This window comes from Drosophila gunungcola, unplaced genomic scaffold (genome assembly GCF_025200985.1).
Source record: "Drosophila gunungcola strain Sukarami unplaced genomic scaffold, Dgunungcola_SK_2 000070F, whole genome shotgun sequence".
Classification (NCBI taxonomy): Eukaryota; Metazoa; Arthropoda; class Insecta; order Diptera; family Drosophilidae; genus Drosophila; species Drosophila gunungcola.
In genome coordinates, this window is record NW_026453233.1 from 369111 (window position 1) to 390881 (window position 21771).

The 21771-nt window shown below is 41.6% G+C and overlaps 5 protein-coding genes across 5 annotated transcripts; 2 read left to right on the plus strand and 3 right to left on the minus strand.

The window, feature by feature from the left end:
* Window positions 1–920: 920 nt before the first annotated feature.
* LOC128264428 (leucine-zipper-like transcriptional regulator 1 homolog) lies at window positions 921–8117 on the minus strand. Its single transcript, XM_052999886.1, has 6 exons — window positions 7156–8117; window positions 5122–6543; window positions 4158–4333; window positions 3922–4100; window positions 1881–3288; window positions 921–1827 (listed from the first exon to the last, which is right to left on the minus strand). Exons 1-5 carry the CDS (start codon window positions 7977–7979, stop codon window positions 2884–2886), a joined length of 3006 nt encoding a protein of 1001 aa, XP_052855846.1. The 5' UTR covers window positions 7980–8117; the 3' UTR covers window positions 921–1827; window positions 1881–2883.
* Window positions 8118–8571: 454 nt separating this feature from the next.
* On the plus strand, window positions 8572–10029 carry LOC128264431 (GPN-loop GTPase 1). Its single transcript, XM_052999888.1, has 3 exons — window positions 8572–9279; window positions 9344–9697; window positions 9755–10029. Exons 1-3 carry the CDS (start codon window positions 8698–8700, stop codon window positions 9956–9958), a joined length of 1140 nt encoding a protein of 379 aa, XP_052855848.1. The 5' UTR covers window positions 8572–8697; the 3' UTR covers window positions 9959–10029.
* Window positions 10030–10145: 116 nt separating this feature from the next.
* Window positions 10146–19534, minus strand: LOC128264429 (mucin-5AC). The gene is made up of 4 exons (XM_052999887.1): window positions 19214–19534; window positions 17779–19103; window positions 16886–17026; window positions 10146–12769 (listed from the first exon to the last, which is right to left on the minus strand). The coding sequence occupies exons 2-4, from the start codon at window positions 18706–18708 to the stop codon at window positions 12698–12700; spliced, it is 1143 nt and encodes a 380-aa protein (XP_052855847.1). The 5' UTR covers window positions 18709–19103; window positions 19214–19534; the 3' UTR covers window positions 10146–12697.
* LOC128264432 (translocating chain-associated membrane protein 1) lies at window positions 13011–15879 on the minus strand. The gene is made up of 2 exons (XM_052999889.1): window positions 15725–15879; window positions 13011–14764 (listed from the first exon to the last, which is right to left on the minus strand). The coding sequence occupies exon 2, from the start codon at window positions 14727–14729 to the stop codon at window positions 13620–13622; it is 1110 nt and encodes a 369-aa protein (XP_052855849.1). The 5' UTR covers window positions 14730–14764; window positions 15725–15879; the 3' UTR covers window positions 13011–13619.
* A 548-nt stretch (window positions 19535–20082) lies between the features above and the next one.
* On the plus strand, window positions 20083–21640 carry LOC128264423 (uncharacterized). Its single transcript, XM_052999869.1, has one exon. The coding sequence runs from the start codon at window positions 20224–20226 to the stop codon at window positions 21559–21561; it is 1338 nt and encodes a 445-aa protein (XP_052855829.1). The 5' UTR covers window positions 20083–20223; the 3' UTR covers window positions 21562–21640.
* Window positions 21641–21771: the final 131 nt, after the last annotated feature.

Genomic DNA, 21771 nt, shown 5'->3' on the forward strand with positions numbered 1-21771 from the left:
ATGTATTTAGGAAAGTTAAAAAACTTTTACCGGTGGCGGGAGTGCTGCTCGCTCTAAGCTTGTACTGTAAACCCTTCAGTATATTATATTTTTAATATATATATATTAATTCAATAATGAATAATATAAATGCAAAGGAACGTTATATTTATAAATATATATACACAATCAATCAATATATTCAATATATCTATATATATTGAATATAACGTTCCTTTGCGTTTTATTATTTATTATTGAATTAATAAAATTCAAAATATACTCCAACTTATTATATTATTAATTAATATAAATACCTGTTCTTGATACTCGTTGAATATTTAATGGGTCCAAAAATAGCCACGCCTCTGGAAAGTAATCCGACTAATCGATCTCCTTCGCCAACTTCTGTTTAACATGCAAATGCCCCGATAAGCCAATCGAGTATTCACAACAAGTTCTCCCACCGAGCTGCACTAATCTGCAGTTAAAGCCTTGACCATTTCCAAATGCCAAGGATGCGAAGGATGTGAAGGATGCGAAGGACTCTGGGCACTAATGGCCTCATAAATATGCAACACCAAACGGGATGGGCTCCACCTGGAGAGCCTGGTTCCATGGCAAAATTTCAATTCGACTTACTGTCAGATGTATCTGTAAGTGGCAGTTTTCATCTCGAAGAGAAGATCCTGCTTGCAGCATATTTGATTTTGTAATTTCGTCCTGGCCTTGGCTCCAGTCTGCCACCCGTTTTCCCTTTTTCTGACAGCTCCAACACAACCGACGGCAGCCTTTGTTTTGTTTTAATTCCATTGAAATGAAATTATCTATGCCAAACCAGCCGGGGGAAAACTCTGTTCTGTTTGTCTTAAACTCGATTATTTTCCTTCGTTTCTGCGGCAAAACCACAATCATTTCCCATTTAGCATACGACAATAGAGTGAGTTTCCATATATATTATAATATTGTTTATTCTGAATTTTCGTCATGTACAGCCAACTAAAACGAAATTATAACGAAAATATTCAAAATTAAATTGCTTGGGCTGGAATTTCTAGCGAAATTGCTTTTCCAGCTCTAACAAAACCGTCACAACACAATCATAATAAAAACTGATTTATCACAATTTCGGAAATTACAATACACATGTATAGATATTTGAAATCGAAACACCTTTTGGGCAAGCATTAAGCATTAAGAAAATATAAACGCTATAATTAAATCAAAGAATCGTATCCCAATTTGGCCAAAACGTTAACTTTGAGTAACTTTTTTTGTTTGTTTTTCATTTTTGGGGTGACTCTGCATATAATTGTGGGATGAGGTGGATAAAGGTCAAAGGTTACTTAGCATAGAACAAACAGTGTACGGCTTTCATATACATATACATATACATATACATATACATATATATATATATATATATATATATATGTATATATAGTGAGATAAATACGAGTTCACACGATTAGGTTTAGATCCTTATTAACTAGTAAGTTGTACTTGGGTAGGAGTATATAGTATAATAAGAAGGGAAGACTTTAAGGACCCTTGCAAAGTAGGTTATCCAATATACCAGACTTTGGAATACTGAATAGTTAAGGTACTTCAAAAAACGGTTCTTAAAAACACTGAAACAAATTTTCACATGCAGACTGACTAATTTCAATATAGAAAATACCTACTCTAATTTCGTTGGATTTTTCTAAGCACTTTACTTCGCAAGGATATTCGAATTAAAAGATTAATTTTGGCAAACATATTAAACTAAGGCAGGACCTTTTTTGTTCCGCTCTGTGTAATGAATTGTATCAATTCATTTCAAATTAAAGCAAGGGCGCAGATTTTCTGAAAAAAACATTATATTATTTTTTGTATTTTAAAATTATAACCACACTCACCTGCTTTTTTCAAGGTTGAATAGACAGCTGGTTTAACATAAAAATAGTATTCCTTAGAGTTCTGCTTTAAAACTGGTCGAACTTCTTTGAAGGTACATAAGAAACCAACTAAATCGTTGCATTTTCCAGGGAGACAAATCGAAAATGTCTTGCTTTCAAGTATTTTTGTGGAACAAACCATTATAATTTCTAGCTAGATGATAACAAAAATCCAATTTAGTTGCTAGACAGAGAAGTTCAACTCTATTTTTGACCTTTCACATAAGCTTACAGCTGTGGTCAAAATAATAGTAGTGCGGCATTGTAAAGTGCAAAAACGTTTTTTTTATATCACTTTTAATAACATTAGAAGAAAATAGCCATAAATCAAAAACCATTAAAATGTTTTCAAAATCTTATTGTTAAATTACAATTTTAAAACTTTTTTTAATCAATTATTATTAGCTTATGGAAATTGCAACCAATAGTAGTTTTAAAGTTGCTTTTAAACTTGAATTGATTCCATAAAGTAAAAAACTGCTATTATTTTGACCGCAACTGTAAATGGCTAGAAGTTGCAGCCCAATGCGTTTGAGTCTCTCGGAGGTGCGTGTTTTGGGTTAATACTGGAGTGCATATAGGGGTAATATTTATATATAGCTGGGTGTAGACGGCGCATCAGCTGTGAGGCTGCACACTACAGTATTACCGATGCCCCGTTTACATCCGGCTTAAGAATAGTAAGGTATACATCTGATTTATCTATTACGATCGCTCCTTCTCGCTCTTCCCGATGCAGTTGCTCCAGGGATAGTGGATAGTGGCGTTAGTGGATCTGTGGAAGATTACTGAACAAATCGATCGATTGATTGATGGTGGTGGTGGGTGGTAGGTTGCAATGTGGTGGGTGGTAGGTTTTGTGTGTCGTTCGGCGCTGCCAACCGCTACTGCCGCACTACGTGCTACGTCCGATTTGCAACCAGGCGAGCAACAACTGCAATGCCGGCTGGAGCAGCACCAGTTTTCAGATATCAGTATTGATATTGATGCGCGTTAGGAACTCGCCGTGCGAATCGGCCACAGCGCGTATTATCTCCAGCAACAGTTCGCGCGACAAACCGCCAATTTTCGGCAGCCTAGCGACCTTCGCAAAATCCTTCACGATCAACTTGAGCGCATACTCCTTGATGTCGTAGATCTTGGTGATGTCCGATGCCTCCAGCGTCTGCAGCACATTCTCGAACGTGATGTTGTGCTCCAGCGAGTATTTGCAGAACGCATGCAGCCGATTGTTGGCCAGGCCATAGAAGCAGGGCGCCTGGAACAGATAAAGTGCATCCTGCGGCGGCATCTTCGTCTCGCCGTAGTAAATGTACCGCAGCAGCGAGTGGAAGGCCTCCAGCGAGGGTGAGATTTCGCCAATTTGGATCTGATTTAGAGCAAAAAGAGGTAAATTTGCTTTTAAGCCGCCCTTTCTTGTCTTCATGTAAGGCTTAAGACAGGTTTTAAAAAGAGAAAACCAATGCGATTTCGCAGTTTTGTTTAATAATTGAAAGCCCTAGAAATAACGCGAATTTTAAGAATAAGGAAATATTGAGCACATTTGATTGAACAGCATAACAATTCTGAATCGAAAAAAATAGTTTTTTTACTCATTTATTTCGTCTCTAAATACGAAAAACCAAGATTTGTTATAGCCATTGAAAGCTCTAAAGAAAATTCCGAATATATATGGTTCAATGCTGTTTATAGTGTAAAAACTATCAACATGGAACATTCCAAATCGAATTTGTTTATGTGTACACTGATCATGTAAAAAGATCTTGTGATCGAGTGTCTATATCCTCGGATAAGATACGGTAAATTTAGTAGTTTTTTTACGATCCATCCCCAGAGTTATGTAAATCCTAAATCTTTCATATATTTTTTATATGTACGCTTATACAAATAAATGTCAAATGCATAATTGCAAGGGTATTACATTCATTCTCGTTTAAAAACTCAATTTAAAAAAATTATGACCATTCATTAATTAACTAGGAATATAAAGAGTTCGACTCACATTGACTTTATTATCCGGGGGCATGAATGATCGGAACATGCCCTGAAAGTAGGTACAACGCGATGACAGCACCGACTTGTGGGCCGGTATCACATGATCCTCCAGGACGAGGCTAATATCGCAGAAATCGTTGCCAGTTGACTCCAAAAAGGCGCACAAGTCGATCTCCAAAGTGGTTCCTATTCAATGTGTTATTGTGTTATTGTTATTAAAGAACTTTATTTATAAAATCTCACCAATGTTGGCCTCATAGCTGGTGTCCATCACCAGCTTGCTGGGATGCAGACGCTTGCGGATGATCTCGACCAGCAGAGCCTTGTCCAAATCGCTGAACTCACTGGACATTACCACCTCGGTAAAGTTCTCCTCCTTGATGATGAACTGCATGCAGTGATCTTTGATGATCTTAATGCTAAAGTGAAAAGTGATGAAATATAGTAGATTAATATAAAAATTTAAAGGGTAATAGATTACATAGCATCGTAGAATCGACAAAAATGCATTGTTTTACTCATTTATATTGTCTTTAAGTAAGAAAGCAATGAAAGCCCTAACAAATATCTCGAATTCTTAAGAATAAGGACATTTTATTAAACTGTATAACAATTCTGAATCGAATAAAACCGCATTGTTTTCCCTTTTTTTTTCTCTAAGTAAGAAAACCCACGATTTGTTTGTTTTAATTATTGAAAGCTCTAAAGAAATCCCTTACCAAAACAATTCCTCAAAAACTTCGGGACTATGGAATTTATAACATTTATTAATACCTCGAATTCTTTAGAATAAGGGAATCAAGCACATTTGATGCAATTGCATAAATATTCTAATGCATTTTTTTGAGAAGAATCGAAAAAAACTGCTCTGTTTCACTCATTTATTTTTCTTCTAAGTAGGAAAAACCTAAGATTTGATTGTTTTAATTAAAAATTTAATTTAACAGCTAAGAAATTATCTTTACAAAATTTAAAGCAATTCAAAATTTGATTGCTATAATCATTTGAAGCCCTAGGCTAATTCCTTAGCAAAGAGAACTTCGAATTCTATAGAATAAGGAAATTAGGGAAACGCCTAAGAAAATTCCTCAACAAAAAAGTACTTTGAATTCTTTAGAACAAGGAAATTGTGCAAAGCTCTAATCCAAATATTAAATATACTAATAAATAATTTGATATATATTTCGAAGTAGACTCCACCACTCACTTGCTCTTGTCCGCATTGTAGAGCGCCTCCAGAACGTTGAGCTTGTTAATCTTGTAGTCCAAATACTGGATACAGCCGTGGGCCAGCCGCGGCATGGTGAACAAACCGGCCAGTTGGTAGATGTCCGTGATGAGAATGATGATGTTCTTGCCGTAGGTGGCGTCCTTCAGATCGATGCGATCGGTGTAGATGTAGTTGAGTATGATGTCGAAGGCCTCGGGCGAGGCGTGGGCCAGTCGCACCTCCAGCATGGGTCCGCGGTCCCCGCCCGCGCACGCATTGAGTGCTAGTGCGTCCACCTGGCCCACGCCGTACACCTTCTCCATTTGCTGCTGGCGTGCCTCGCGCGCAGCCAGTATCTTGTTCCGCAGATACTTCGAACGCGCCGCCACAAAGGCGATGTGCGCCAGAATCCGAATCTCCTCCGCTCCCACAATGAACTGGATGTCGCAAAACTGTTTGTCCACAAAGAACTTGCCAAAGTCATCGCGCAGTGTGCACTTCGGATATGATGAGAACTGGAAACGATACGTATCGCCCCTTCGCACACTATTGTCCACCGTTCCGCCAAAAATGTACATGGCATCGCAGATCACGGCCGAGGCATGGAACACCCTGCCCGAGGGTACATCCGAGTTCTGCTCGGGCAGGATGACCGACCACACCTGCGAGTCCAAGTCGTAGCAGTGCAGATCGTTGGGCAGCGTCGAGTCCGCCGATCCGCCAAAGACATACAGGAAACGATCGTGATGCACCATCGTGTGGCCATATCTTCGCGACGGTGGCGCCGAGGTGGCGCCCCTCAAGACGGGCTCATTGGATATGCGCCGCCAGGTGCGCGTCTTGAAGTGGAACTCGAACAGCGAGTTGGTTATCTGCAGGCCACTCTGTCCGGAGAACACGTACATGGCATCGCGGGCGACGGCCACCGGAAAATTGCAGCAGGTTGGCGGCCGATCGCCCAGCTGGTCCACCTCCTCCCACTGGTGATTCTCGCCCGTGAGATTCAGTGTCCACATGTCGTTCAGCCGCGCATTGCCATCGTAGCCCGCATAGATCCACATCTTGTTGTCGTACACCGCCGCTCCGTGCGCCGATCGCGGCACTGGCTGCCGTCCCGAGAACTTCCACTCCACCCACATGGCGCTCTGGAACTTGTACTCGAACAGATCGTTCTTGTTGGTCAGATTCGAGTTGGAGTGTATGTCGCCGGTGTAGCCGCCGAAGATGAACATCGAGCTGCCGGCCACCACCGCCGAGTGATGGTATCGCGGCGCCGGCGGCGTTCCCGTCGCGCATGCCCTGCCCCACGACTTGTCCTTCACGCCGAAACGGATCAGGTCGTTCAGCATGTTCTTTCCGTTGTCGCCGCCGAACACGAACATCGCATCCTTGTAGGCCACCACAGTGTGCTTGCTCCGCCTGAAAAAAAAAACAGAAGGGGGATTTGGGTTATAGACTTGGACTTCTCAAAAAAAAAAAAATACTTATAAATAAAATAAATAAATATACAACACATTCTCAATGAATGATAAATATAACTTACACTACCTATTTACATAATCAGACAACATGATGGAAATAGTCCTATATTTGTTATAAAGAGGTAATAAAAAGCTCAAAAAATAATAATAATAAGTACTATAAACCAAAATTCTGTCACTTGTGTCTCACTTTTTGAGAACATACTCCTAAATAATGCTAAAAGGCTATACACACATAGAATATAATAATGTTATAATGTATATTTTAAATACGTTATCTAAAAAACATAGAATATATTGTCTTAGTTGTGCGACTTTTAGGAGTTTACCAAATGGGTTTAAAAAAAAAACAAATATTTTATATGCTGCTGTTTTTGGTAAGTATCAGTTTGCGATTACTTGGAATTTAAAATATGCCATTATGATCTTCATACTAGAAATAAAAGTATCTAGAAAGGAAGTATTTAGGTATCTAAAATAAACGGTAGTATATACAAAGGAAGTATCAATGTATCTAGTATCTAGGTAAGTATCTAGCTGCCCCACTTACTTAGCTCCCACGAACTCGGCGCACTCGAGCATCCGGGTCCACTGGTGGGTGGCCGTATACGAGGTAAAGTCCACATTGAGGGCGTTGCAGCTGTAGCTGCCTGGCGAGGCGGCCTTGCCGCTGCCACTGCCACTCCCACTGCTGGCATTGCTGGCCGCGTCATAGGCCAGCCCGCCTCCGGATGCGGATCCTCCTGCACCTCCTCCTCCGCTGCTGCTGCTGCAGGAGGCTGCTCCTCCTCCGCCTCCGCCTCCTGTGCCACTACTTCCACGGGAGCTGCGCATCGAACTGGACATGGACATGCGGAGATTCGCGCGAATGTGCTGGGCGTCCAGGCAGCCGGCGGTGGAGGCGCTCTTCCTGGCCTTGTTGCGCTTACTGGACTTGGAGGAGCTGCGCGAGAAGAAGCCCTCGTGCTGGGGACTCGAGTTCTGGCTAGGATTCTGCTGATTGGCGGCCGCCACACAGGCGGGGCAATAGAGGATGCCGGCCGGAGTGCTTCCACCGCTGCTGCTGGCCACGCCTCTGTCTCTGTCCCGATCCCGATCGCGGTCAGATCCACCTCCACCTCCTCCGCCGGTCACAAATCCGCACACGGCACTCAAACCACTGGAAATCGAACTGGAGCCCAGCACGCAACTGGCACGCCCACTTCCGCTGGTGCTCCTGCTGCCAGAGGCTCCTCCAGATCCTCCTCCTCCTGCTGCTGCTGCTGCTGCTCCTATTCCTCCTACTCCACCTGCCCCTCCACCACCACCTCCTCCTCCGACGCCTCCTCTTTCCGTGGATGCCACGCCAACGCCGCCGCTGATCGACTTTAGCATTAAAGCATCACACGCCGGAAGGATCCTCCGTCGTCCTGGTCGCGAATAATCCTGGCCCGCTTTTCCACAAATAAACCTTTTCTTTTTTAGCAAAACAAAAGATCTGTATATAGTTATCGGCTATCGATAACACACTAGTGTGGCAGAGCTGTCAACTTAATGATGGCACTATCGATGGTTTGGAAACTATCACTATAATATCGCCTATTTTTCTTATTATTTATTAATTAGAGGGCAAACAAATTATTTGGGTATTCCCTAAACGACTGAATCTCAGAATTGCTGGAAAAATATATTTTTAACATTTACAACTTTGTGTATTTTAACCAGATGTACAACTTTTTTTTAAACAATTTTGTTTAATAAAGACCTTTTTTTAGGAGACAATGCCAAAAAAAAAACCAATACTATGTTTCACCAAGAAATCTGTCAGCCAGATTTGACCTATTTTCGTTATCAGAGCCCCAAAATATCATTTAATTTAAATCGAATTATTTAGAAATACCCTCTTGTTTTGACATATTTTAATAGAAACCAATCCGTTTTACTATCGTATCAACTATCGCTGCATTTCGCTCTACTTCGATTTTACCACATCGATTACTATCGGATCAACAATCGACCACCCTTAGCGAGCGCACGTTTGTTTTTGCTTCGCATTGCGCCCTGTTTTGATTTGTATTTTGGGGTATTTGGTCAGAAAAAACGCATACGCATAATGTCCGCCGGATTGGAGGACATCAAGCTGGAGGCCCTGTCCCTCAGCGAGGGAATCCGGGACTCACCTGTCTGCATAATCGTGCTGGGAATGGCCGGCAGCGGCAAGACCACCTTCACCCGGAGCCTCATCCAGCACGCCCAGCAGGAATTCAATCCGTACGTGGTCAATCTGGATCCGGCGTGCCGGGAAGTGCCGTATGCGGCGCATGTGGACATCCGAGATACGGTCAACTACCGGGAGGTGATGAAGCAATACCAATTGGGCCCGAATGGCGGCATTGTTACGGCCCTCAATATGTTCACCACCAAAATGGCCCAGTTTGCGGAGCTAGTGCGTCGCGCCGGCGAGCGGGGGCACAAGTGGTGTATCATCGACACGCCCGGCCAGATTGAGGTGTTCACCTGGTCGGCGTCCGGGAACATAATCACCGAGGGACTGGCCACCATGTTCCCCACCATTGTTGTCTATGTGATGGACGTGGTGCGCAGCGCCTGTCCCACCACCTTCATGTCCAACATGCTCTACGCCTGCTCCATTCTGTACAAAACGCGTCTGCCCTTCCTGGTGGCGCTGAATAAGGTAGGTTATGGCCTGTGTAACTAAAGCCCAGAATAAGCATTCTGTAATTAATCCTTACCCACAGATTGACCTGCAGGATTGCAGCTTTGTGCTGGACTGGATGACGGACTTCGAGATCTTCCAGGAGGCTCTAGAGCAGGAGCAGAGCTTCTTGAGCAACCTCACGCGCTCCATGTCGCTCACCTTGGACACCTTCTACGAGAACCTAAGCACTTGCGGCGTTTCGGCCAAGACGGGCGTGGGTTTTGCCCAGCTGCTGAAGAAGATCCTCGAGTGCGTGACCCAGTACGAGCAGGACTACAAGCCGGTGTACGAGAAGATGCGCAAGGAGCGACTGGCGGAGCAGGCGGCGGGTCCGAAGCCAGCCGACAATGTGGAAGAGGCCGGCGTAGCCGTTCCCCTGGGACTGGGTCTTCAAGTAGGAACACACTCGCACATCTCCCAAATGAACTTACTTAGCAGCTTTTGTACGTAGGATCCGCCTGCGAACTCTGGCAACAGTGTTTTCTTAATGGCACCCGGTCTGGTGCCCCAATCCGCCGACGGAGATGACGAGCAGGAGGACATGGAGGAGGACGCCAAGGGCACCGCAGAGGACCAGAACTTTCACAGCTTCGTGCAGAATCACCTGACCGTCCAGCAGAACAAGCGGGACAAACAGCAGCAGAACCTAAAGTGATATGGAAAACATTTCAGTAAAAATCGGTTAATATTGCTTTCCCTTTAATATATAGATAATTACGTTTATAATTGAGCAATTTTCAATGTTGAGTGAAAAGGCGTTTTATGGAAAGTCTCATAGATATTTGATTGATTTTTAAGAGGAAAACAAAGGAAAATATGTTTAATGATGGAGGAAAATCTTATTTTAATGGGTATTATATTCTATACACCTTTTCTTAATATAGTTCTTTTGTTGGATCAACCTTAAAAGTATTATTTAAATTCTAATTATTTCCGGTGTTTTCCAATAATCTGTTAATTAATCAGAAACGTTTTTTTTGTTTGTTGAACTATGTACATTTTTTCACTTCAAGTAGACCTTTTCTTACCACGATTCTGTTGTTGAACTGCAATTATTAATCACCCTATTTAGACCTTTTTTATCACAACCCCTTAAAGTAGTACCCTCGTTTTCCAGCGTTTTTGAGTTTTCTTCTTTATTATTCACTTTAACAAGCAAAAACATTCAATATAGTGTGTGTGTTTTGTCATTTCCCGCCGGATATCTTGTTTTTGTATACATGGACTTAGTTTAGCTTTGCAAATTAGTGATAACATATACATATGGAGGATATATCCAGCTCGTAAATGTAAATGCAAGCCTTATACTTTGCGTTACATATTTTTGTATGTATATAATATATATATGTATATATATATTGTATGTATATATTATGTGTGTTGAGCAAATCAATTTTGAGTTGCGAGTGCTGCGCTCGATATCTTTATCTTACGCTATATAGTTTCTTCTCTGGATTTGTTTCTTTTGTTTTTTGGTTTTATTGGTTGTCGCTTTAAATATTACGCTTACAAAAATACAGATCATCTCAAATACTTGTCAATGCTTCACAGTTATACACAATTTATATAGACATACAGTAGTCCCCCGCTACAAACTCTATTCCCCTCCACGCTTATACACTGCCCCCATCTGGATTTTTTCGGCAAGCATTTTATTTTGTTTTGTGCTTTTTGGCTGCAAATTATGCAGGATCCCAGGCGTAAATGCATCCCTCAATAATTTTGTGCTGAAAATTAAGTACAGTCCACGCTCGATAAGTAGAAGCACAGCTTGCGCAAAAAAAGATTCTTATTTCTGGACGTTTTCATTTGATTTGAGTGTGTTTTCCTAGGCCTCACCGATTTTTGGGTCTGGTGACATATTTAACTTATAAGTATATATCTTACGCTTTTCCAAATAAATTTCGTAGTACAGTGCAGCTCAGAGCATCAAGATCGCTGGCCTTTTTTTTTGGAGTAAAATTAATTTTAAAAAAGCTCGCTTTAGTTTACAAAGTATATTAGTTTGAAATTAGTTTTTATAGACCCCTAGAGCCCTGAAACGCACTGTACTCGTTAGTTCACTAATTTCTTTGTGATAAGAGTTACAAAATTCGACCCTTTTTTAAACACTAGTGAAAATGAACTTTTCTAATAGATTTCAATACGCTGGCCAATAAAGTGTTCTGTCACGTCCGAGTTTTAAAAAAATGTACCTGAAAGTTGAAATTAGATTTCTTAATTTCTAAAAATAAAATTTTGTTGTATTATTATTTGGAAAGAAATATCTTAAAGCCAAAAAGTTTTACTTTTGAGGAAATTTTTTTGGTTAGATTTGGATTTACCACACAAAAATCTATCAGAAAAGTAGATTTTCATGAATGTAAATTTTTCAACTCAAATTACATATCGAGCTAGCTCATGCATATTATATTTATACGTATGGATATTTTAATGGATATTTAATCAAGCTCTTCCATACACACACAAACACACACAGAGTCAATCACACACTCATACAGACGCATACAAAATTGTCGGGTGGGGAAAAAAAGAGACTTTCGAAAAACGAGTTATTAAAGCAGGAATTATTTTGTTTGGAAAACTATAAAGATTAGCTCGCTTGTGTTCGTTTTTGTTGTTTCAGAAACAGTCTTCTTTTCTTTTTTTTGTTTCAGTTTCCGCTTGCTTTTTTTGGAGAAAGGGAAGAAGAAACATAACAGAGAAAGTTTTTTGCATTTTGGTTTTTTTAACATATTAGCTTGGCTCTTTTTGGACAGCGCTGAGATCCGATATACAGTTGTGGTCAAAATAATAGAAGGGTTTTAACTTTTGCAAATAGTAATCAAAGATAGTTGGTAGCAACTTTAGAAACAATTTGTAATGTTTTCATGAAGCTAATACCATGAACTAAATGGGGAAAATATACTTTTATTATAGATAAACCATTTTAAAATATTTTAATATTTTAAAGCAACCAAAATAGATTATCCCAAAAATTTGTATGAAATATTTTCTGAAACATTTACAGAACCATTTAGTACAGTATGCTGTACTAAAAGTACTGAAAAGTGAATTTAAAAGAATCATTAAAAGCTTTATATTTTCTTTTAAAACTAAAACAAAGGTTTTTTAAACCTAATTTTTTTTTGGTAAGTAAGCATAATGATAAATTATAAGAAATTTTGTTTTATGCCTCAAAGGTATGTTTTTATGGTAATACTAATACTATTATTTTGACCGCTGCTGTACATACTATATGTTGTGGGGCATTCTTAGCTTATATCTAGGTAAATACATGTGTGTGCCATTAAACGGAAGTGGTCGAAATCCCAGCTTAAGCAGACCGATAAACAAAAAGCTTGAATCGAAGGTTAATCGGGAATAATGTGGGAATCATCTAGACGAGCTCCAATTAATCGTCGTCCGACATATTTGTAGTGGTCAGCAGAGTGGCGTTATCCTCGGCGCCCTGATCCTCAATGTCCTGAAAAGTAAAATTATGATCAACTTTATCTTCTAAAAAACACATTTAAAACATAAATATAAAGATGTATTTCTTTTTAGTAAGCTACTAAACTTTTTTAAAACTTTTATGATATAATATCAAATAAAAAAGTATTCTTTTTAAATGAGTTTAAAGTATAAAGAATAGAATATAGTTTATATCTATAACAATTATTTATATATATTTTTCTACACCCCCCAATGAAAAGTCTAAAAAAACCTTTTAGTTTCTTTTGAAAAATATATATTTGTATATATTTAGCAAATGTTTTGTTTTGCATCATTACAATCTTGTTCTTGTTCTTTTTTTTCTTTTTTTTTTTACAAAAAATAGTGTTACATGCAAATAGGACGATTGGAAATTGTTAAATCATTTTGTCGGCAATTTGAACAATTTGCTAATTACAAGAGCAATTCAAAAACACATATTACAATAATTTTTTTTTTGTTATATTTTGTTTACTTTTTTTTTTCAATTTTTTTGTGTGTATGTATAAAAATAAAAAAAATTTGTTTAAAAAAATGATGTAAACTTAAAATGAAACAAAACATTTAGGCTAAGAAAACTAGTTGCTTTTTCTGTGTGTGTGTGTCTCGAGGAAGTAAATGCAGCAGAAATGTTTGCGTTTGCAGTAGTGTGTAGTTGTTTTGAGCTAAACGAGATTTACAAAACAATGGTGGATATACACTATATATAGATATATCTGTTCATGTTGCTGCTCCATACATATATGTATATATATATATATATATCTCATTCGTTTGTGGATTGGAAGTGTGCGGAAGATTTTGTTGCTCTGCGTGTGAGTGGCCATCGCATTGGCGACTCCTCACTTGAGCTTCTGCTTGACGGGACTGGGCGACTGGGTTTGGTCCGCCTCGGGCAGATCGCTCTCCTTCTTGCGCTTGACCTTGTCCTTGGCCGTCTTGGCCGGCTTCTTGGTCTGCAGCGCCAGCTTGGCCTCGCGCTTGGCCTCCTTCTTGGCCTCCCGCTTGGCGCGCAGCTGCTCCGTGATGAAGGAGAACACCAGGTATCCCTGTAGAGCGATCAGACCGCCCAGCGCCAGCAGCGATCGCACGCCACCAATGCCGTAGTACAGCGTTAGCACACCGATCACCGACGTGGCAAAGCGGATGAGGAAGAAGACCCCATTGTTGACCACACGCAGCTTGGCCAGACGCTCCTCGCGATCGAAGACGCCGATCAGCTGGAAGACATGCGACAGCAGCTCACTGAAGTAGTGCAGCGTCAGCAGCACCAGGGCCAAGCGCTGGAAGCTCAGCGTGTAGGCCAGCACAATCAGGGTGAAGCCGCTGATCGAGTGCACGATCTTGGGCTGCTGCTCCTCCTTGGTCTTGATCTTCTGGAAGTACAGCTCCGGCAGCATGTGCAGGTAGTAGGCCAGCTGCACCACAAAGTAGAACTTGTGCAGGAAGCTCATCGGGTGGTCAGGGAAGCCCTCCCACAGCTGGGCCACCTGGCCGAGGTAGCCCTCCTTGAGCAGCACATGGGCGCCCCAGACGAAGGACAGCAGATAGAAGGCCACCAGCTGGCCGGACTCGTTGAAGCGGGCCAGCTTGAACTTGGACAGGTGCAGCTTTTTGCTGATCTTGTCCAGCACAAACTCCTGGATAATCGCGTGCATGATGATGCAGGTCAGCGTGTAGAAGAATATCGCACAGTAGTCCTTGATCCCCGCCATATAGGTGTAGGCCTTGCCATATGGCTGCTCCCTGCTCGGATCCTCACCGCTCACATTATGATGCAGCGATATGAACGCACTGGCGAACGCCGCCGTCGATTCGTTCATTAGGCCCACAACGAAAACCATGGCCACGCACGATATGATGTCCGCATGGTTCTGGATCACGAACTCGTGGCTCAGGATCGGTGGGTTCTTGTTGCTGGTCTTGCGACCGAGTCCCGGTTTGATGGCCATCGCGCTGGCAGGTGGAGCACTTGATTCAGGGAGCTCTGCAATAGTAAATGACTTCATTATTCCCATTCTTTTGGTTATATTGTTCTATTCCCGACTCTCGGAAGCTCTCAACAGCATCAGTAGCAGCTTATCTGGTTCAACTATCTATTTAAGTTATTATTTAAGATACTATCGTCCTACAAGAGTATGGTCAAAAAAGTAGTCCCTAATTGAAAAGCCTGTAGGCATTAGAAACCTAATCAAATGATCATAAAATGGTGCTCCAAATTAAGATATGCCAAAGTTCTCATTGATATCTGTTATCTATAAGTAATAATAAGTGTAAATCGAATTTTTCGCAGAACTATAATTTCTCAACATAAGGGGTAACTAATGTAATTAATCAATTTTTTATAAAATAAAAAACTAACTACTGTTTGAAATAGTCACCAAATTACTACTTTATTAAAAATGTACTTTTGACCACCTTAAAAAAAAAGTGCAGCTTTTGTCAACAGGTTTCCCACAAATTATTACTCTTGAGGTATATACGACTGTATTAAAGATGCTCCTCTGGCATATGACCATTAATTAATCCACTATATGGAACCATTTATCTTCTGACTACAAATAGTTTTGTGCACTTTTAACTTGCGTCCTTTTAGCCAATTCCTACTGTTTTGATATATCCTAGCAAATTTAAGTGATAGCTACTGTCTTAACGAAGTACCGTTATAACATAAAAAGAGCCACGAATAAAAAAAAAAGGTTTAACGGCTGTTCCTTAACCCTTGGCTGGTCCTGTGGATTAGGGCACTTTAGGGATAACTACTGTGTTTAAGATGCTCCTCCAACAACAAACACACAAATTGCCTTGTTGGCACCGCACACACACACACACACGCACATAAAGCCAAGGCTGCCCGCTCCCACACACACACACACTGACGTTGAGAGACTCCAAGAGACACGCTGGCAAAAAATTGTTGCTGCACGCATTTGCCATTTTTACTCACAGGATTTTCCTTCAGTTTGGGCCGAATTTTCCGGCCAAACTGCTGATGTGCAACGTGAATTTGCTGACGTAGGCGGTGCGGATCTGATGTGATCTGGTTCGTGATCTGGATCTGAATCGGCCGAAACAGATAGAGGTGGATAAACATCGATGCCGACATCGACGTCATCGATGTCTTAAAAACATCGGTTTCATCGATGTTTGGCGGGGGCGGGTGTTTGTCCATCTCTAATCTGCTTTCCCTCTGCCGCAGCGCTGCCCCATATTCATCGTTTTCTAACATAAATGTTAAGTAACATTGGAATGTTGGGAAAACGCCGATTTAACATTGCCGCTTCAAAATCGGCATTTTTGAATTTCGAACTTTGAACAAAATTAATCAGGGCTATTCCGATTCCGGAATCAAAAACATCGAAGTCTGTAAAAATATACATGTTTCTCCACCTCTAGATCATACTGATATTTGCTCACTGCACTGCTTGCTGCGCTGCCTTTGCTTATGCTCACCTGTGTGTTAGAAAACCACAAATAGCGCTGCTGTGTCGATTTTTTGTTGTTTAACTCGTTCATTTACATTGAATTTGGTTCACTTGTTCGGAGGTTTGACCTTTTTAAATTAAAATATGACTTAACTGCTAACATAACTTTCACTTGGTGACTGTCCAGCCCTGGTTTGGTTGATCCAGGACTGGCAGTGCGTAGGTTGTTAATTTAAAACTAATTCGAATTATTTAAAGGTTACAGTTTCACTTTTCACACGGCTCGAATTGCGTTTTGTTCAACTGGTTCATTTCGACTGAATTTGGTAAACTTGTTCGGCGTTTGCACTTTTTCATTTAAAAAAGAATTTCACTTCCAGCAATACTTTCACTTGGTGACTGCTTAGCCCTGGTTTGGTTGATTTGGGGCTGGCAACTCGTAAGCCGCGCAATTTAAAATTCAAGGTTATTAATTCAAGACTAATATGTATTTATTAAAGGCAACCGTTTCACTATTCACAGGGCTCGCATTACACCATCAGGTATGCAGATTTACTTTTTAAACTTATCTGTTGTCGCAATCGGCAAGGGTGTGCTTATATGAAAAGGGGCTCAAGGTCACACCACCCACTTCCCACACACAACCTCTTTTCGGTTAAGTTTTAATTGCATTTTGTACTCACATTGCGATTTCGCTTGCGGACGGAGGACACAATTGTGCGCTTGTTGCGTGCCACCAGGCAAACGGTTATAATCAGAATCACTCCAATGAGGGCGAATCCCAAAAGAGCGGGCAGCAGCACGCTATCCTCGTCCTTGTAACCCTACGAAAAAACGGGCAATTAAAAGTGGTAAAGGAGCTCGAACATAGAGGCACCGGCACTCATACCTAATGTGGGATCTGGCATAAATCTTTCTGAAATTAGAATTCCATCAGTGTGCTTATCAAATAAGCCTGCATACTTATTTTCATAGGACTAGCTTTTGGGGTTAAAATCTAATTTTTTTTTAAGTATTTCACTGTCAAAAGTTCTGCGTTATTACTCTTAGCTAGATCCGAAGTTAAAAATATAACTTTATTATTTTTATAAGTCTAGCTTTAATGGTTTAAAAGTTCCTTCAGTTCCAGAGAGATAAAATATGACTTAATTATTTTTATCTAAGTTCAACGTTTTGATATTTAAAAGTTGATTAATGATTTAATCTATAGTCTTGTAAAACAAGCCTGATACCAATTTACATAGGTCTAGCATTAAAGGTTCCTGAGTTCTTTCAGATCTTACATTGAATTTTGCCTAAATCTTTCTGCACTATTTCACAATTAAAAGTTTTATACTACTCCTAGTCGATCCTGAGATTTAAAAGTTGACTTAATAAATTTTATTTACCATTTCCATAGGCCTAACGCTTAAGGTTCCTGAGTTCCTTTAGTCCAAACAAACGGACATGACCTTTCTCAAGAATTTCGAGTGTGTGCAGGGTATTATGGCCTACTTGTAAGCTGACTACGTAACCACTTAACCCCATATGAGTATCGGATAACACCAGAGTCACGCAATTTCGTGCCACTACTTACGGTCCATTGAAATAAGGTCGAGGGATCGATGAAGGCCCAGTGCGTCTTTATCCAGGCGCTGTTGCTCTTCTCGTCACTCGATTCCCGAGCTTGTTCCTCCGCATCCGATGATTGCACTTGCATCCTGGAATTCTGGCCAGCTCCGGTTTGGATTTGAGGTCCTTGGGCCTTGGCCAAAACGGGTGGCATGATGGGCTTCTTTGCGGCGGACTTGAGTAGGGGCACCTGAATGATTCGGGTGGTGATTGTGGTGGCCGGTGGCATGTATCGTGGAGTCGTCACTGGTGGCTCTCTGGTTGTTGTTGTCGTTGTGCTGGTCGTTGTCGTTGTTGTCGTAGTGGGGGCTCGTGTGGTTGTGGTGGTGGATGTGGTGGTGCTTGTGCTGCTGCTGCTGGTCGGAGTGGTTTCCGTGGAGGTGGTGCCACTGGTGGTCCTGGCATTCGAAATGGTTTTATTCAAGCGGATCACAAACTGCTCTACGCCATTCCGATTTACGATCTGCACATTTCTACCCACATTTTGCTGCAACAAGGGTGATCCTGTGGGCAATGTGGGACTACCAGGGGCAGTCTCTGCCCTTTCACCACCGCCTCTTTGTGGGCTATGGACCAGGGCCGCCTTGGTTTTCAAGAACCATTCCGTGGGATTTGGTAGACACTCGGCGGAGACCAAAAAGGGAATAAGCACAGCTCCAATAATGACGGTGCAAACGAAAATTAGGCCCAAATAGGCGAAGAAGGATCGTCGGCGGCGCTGACCCTTGACCTTGACCGAGGATCCGGAAGAGGAGGCGGAAGAGCCGGAGGACGAGGCTCCGCCGCCAGAGGAACGTCCGGTGCCCGACAGCTTGCCCTCGATGCGGAAGTCGTCATTCTGCGGTAGAATCGTATACTGCAGACTGTTTTCACCGTGCCTAATGGTCTTGTACATGGTGTCCTGTTCTTTTTTTGCGAATCTTCAGATTCTTCCGAAACTCCCGCGCTCTTCTAGAGCTTCTCTTTTGTCGGATTTTGATTGATATTCGCTTTCACCTTTTCTTTGTCTCTGCTTATGATCCTCTTTCTGTCCTTCTGAAGCTCCTTCTTTATTCGATTGTTTGTTTACTGTTTCTGTCTCCTTTTCTTCCACTTTGATTGTTCTTCTCTGGGGATTGGCTTGACTAGCGATGGTCAATTCTGCTGACTTGTCTGCTGCTTTAGTAGGTCCTAATCAAATTAGGACGTGTAACAATTCTGCAATACACTCTCTATCCGTCTCTGCGTATTGCCTCTGACCTTCTCCTGCTCTCCGCACTTGGTCTTCCTGTTGTTTTTGTTATTTTGTTCCTGAAAATGCAACTTCTTTCACTTCACTGCTCTTCCTCTCTCTCTCTCTCTCACTTCCATTCTTGGTCTCTCCTTTCATCTTTGACGGTAAATACTCAATATTCGCTTACCTTTTGCCTTTCTGCAGGTGACGAATTCAAAAACTCCGTATGCTTTTGCTATAAATCGTAGCTTCCTTCATCTACAAAATGTACTATCTGTTTTGTTGTCCTTATCCTTCGGGAATATTGTTTTGTTCCTGTTTCTGCTGCTGATGCTCCTTGCGCACTAAATTTTATGTTTTTATTGATTAAGCGTTTTGTTGTTTTTTGGCGCAGGCGCAATTCAAAGGCTACGGTAAAGTGTTAGAAAGGACCTTATTTTAGTGTTGAGCAGCGTAAGCTGGGATTTGAGTCCTTTTCGCCTTTAAATGTGTAACAGTATGATGTTCTGTCATAAAAGTAATTGATTTCAAGAAAAATTTAAAAAAAATGTATATTATTCTCTGAAAACAAAAATCTTTAGAATGATTACTAGATTTATTGTTTTGCTACCATTTTTTAACTTATACAATTTTTCAAAAAACGTTCCCAATCAGCATAGGCAAACCCAATGAACTAAGTGATAGTAGCAAGTGATACCAATGTATCACACGTAAATTACCCCTTATTATCTCTAAAAATTAAGATCTTAACTAACAGCTATGAGACTTTGTGCCTATTTAGGCAGACTTTGCACCAGAAGATAACCTGCAATTCGACTATCTAACAATTGTTTCTAATGGATTGCGGACCTTGCTAATGGATCAATCGGAAATTGCGACCGCAGACAGATTCAGATTTACGAGGCAGTCATATACCGGGGGCCGTAGAGTTCCAACAATTCCAACTGATAAGCCGGAAACAATGGGTTGGGTCGGAAAAAAAAAGGTTTATCGGTAGCTTATCGGGGGTCGATAAGCGGGGGCCTAACCATTTTCTTTGCACAATCTGCATTGGGGTGCTCAGTCACGTAAAATAGGCCAAGCGCTGAGCAACATTCAACATTTTTCAGTTTTGGATTAATATTCGCGAACGATCCATAGACGTTTTATCAAATATCCGTTATATTTTTGGAGCGCATCTTCTTAAGCACAAGAAACATGGTCGTTCTTTTAATCCTCGGTCTGGTCTGTGCGATCCTTATGACCCTGGTGGTCGTGGCTCTCAAGCTATTGGGTCTGAAACCGCCATTAATTTTCGACAAATACCCACTGAAAGGTATCTTCTATCGGGTGAAGTTTTGGCTCGCTTTATTGGTCCTTCGACGCTTGAGATACCGCATCTATCGAAGGAACGAGGAGTTGCTGGGATCCGAGGAACATCTGGCTAAAATCGACAGACCCCAGGAGCTGGGCAACGATCCCAAGAGCTACGATGTGGTCAGCTTTATGGCTGCCAATGAGGAGGGACAGAAACTGATGGTTACTTTGGAGAGAAGAAGGCGTGGAGTCCTAAAGGCAGCCTTGTACCTATGGCTTCCAGGGAGGGGCTTGTTTAGTTCCCCCAATCTTCCCGATATGATATATTTCACCACCGAAGACGGAGAGGAGGGCCACGAGTTCCGGGGTGGAGGCTTCCATGTTTATCAGGAGGAATCCATGAAAGTTTGGCGGATTAAATATGAGGGTGTTTTGAAGAGCCAAGGAGATTCAGTAGAGGCCATACCAGTAGACTTGGACCTACGCTTCAAGAGCTCTTCCGCTGAACACTTTGATTACAACCGGGATCTGAGTTCATCCCTAATAGCCGACTCCATAGCCAGAGAGGCCTGGAATGAGAAGTTCTACAGTCTAATTCAAAGTGTCAATCATATTGTGGAAAAGCGAACCCACTACGAACAGAATGGAGAACTTAGGGGAAAGATCGTCTTCAAGGGTGAGGAGATCGCCCTCAAAATGCTGGGCTTTCGGGATCACAGTTTCGGAACCGAGCGTTGTCTGAGTTCCATCAACCGATATGTCTACTTCGCCTTGTTTCTGGATGATGGCAGCAGCATGGTGGTGGGAAATCTCAGCCAGCCCTCCTTTTTCCTATCCTCTTTAAAAGTGGGCTACGTCTGCAGTCCCTCGGGAAAGTATCAACCCCTGACTTTCAGTAATTTTGAGCTGTACTCCTACGGCGAAAAGGGAATCCCGCCCCAGCATCAGAACTTCATTGTGCGCACCGAGGAGAAGGAGTATCTCATCCAGATCCAAGTGGAGGGATCCGCAGTGCGGTATGTGGGCGGAGATTGGGAGTCCAAGGTGTTCAATCAGTTTGTGGCCTGTACGGTCAATGGAGTCACTGGTCAAGGACACGCCGAGTTCCTGTATCGCAACAAGGGGGGCAGGCCGGAGGCTATATCCTCTAGAGACCCCAGCTGGTACCAGAACATCAAGCGCTTCGAAAGAAGCCTCACTTTACTGGACGAGCAGGAGGATGGGGATTTCATTTTCTAGAAATCCGTGGGCCATTTAAGTCATTTTTGTTTTTAGTCTAAAGTTTATGTATGGGGAGTATATAAAAATATAGGTAATTTAATGTAACTAAGAGTTTTAAATGAACTGGGATTGCAAGTTTTCAAAAAACAAACTATTTAAAATTTTTTTTTACTTTTACAAAATTTAAGGTTATGTTTGGTTATTTCTATGACACAACATTTTTAGTTA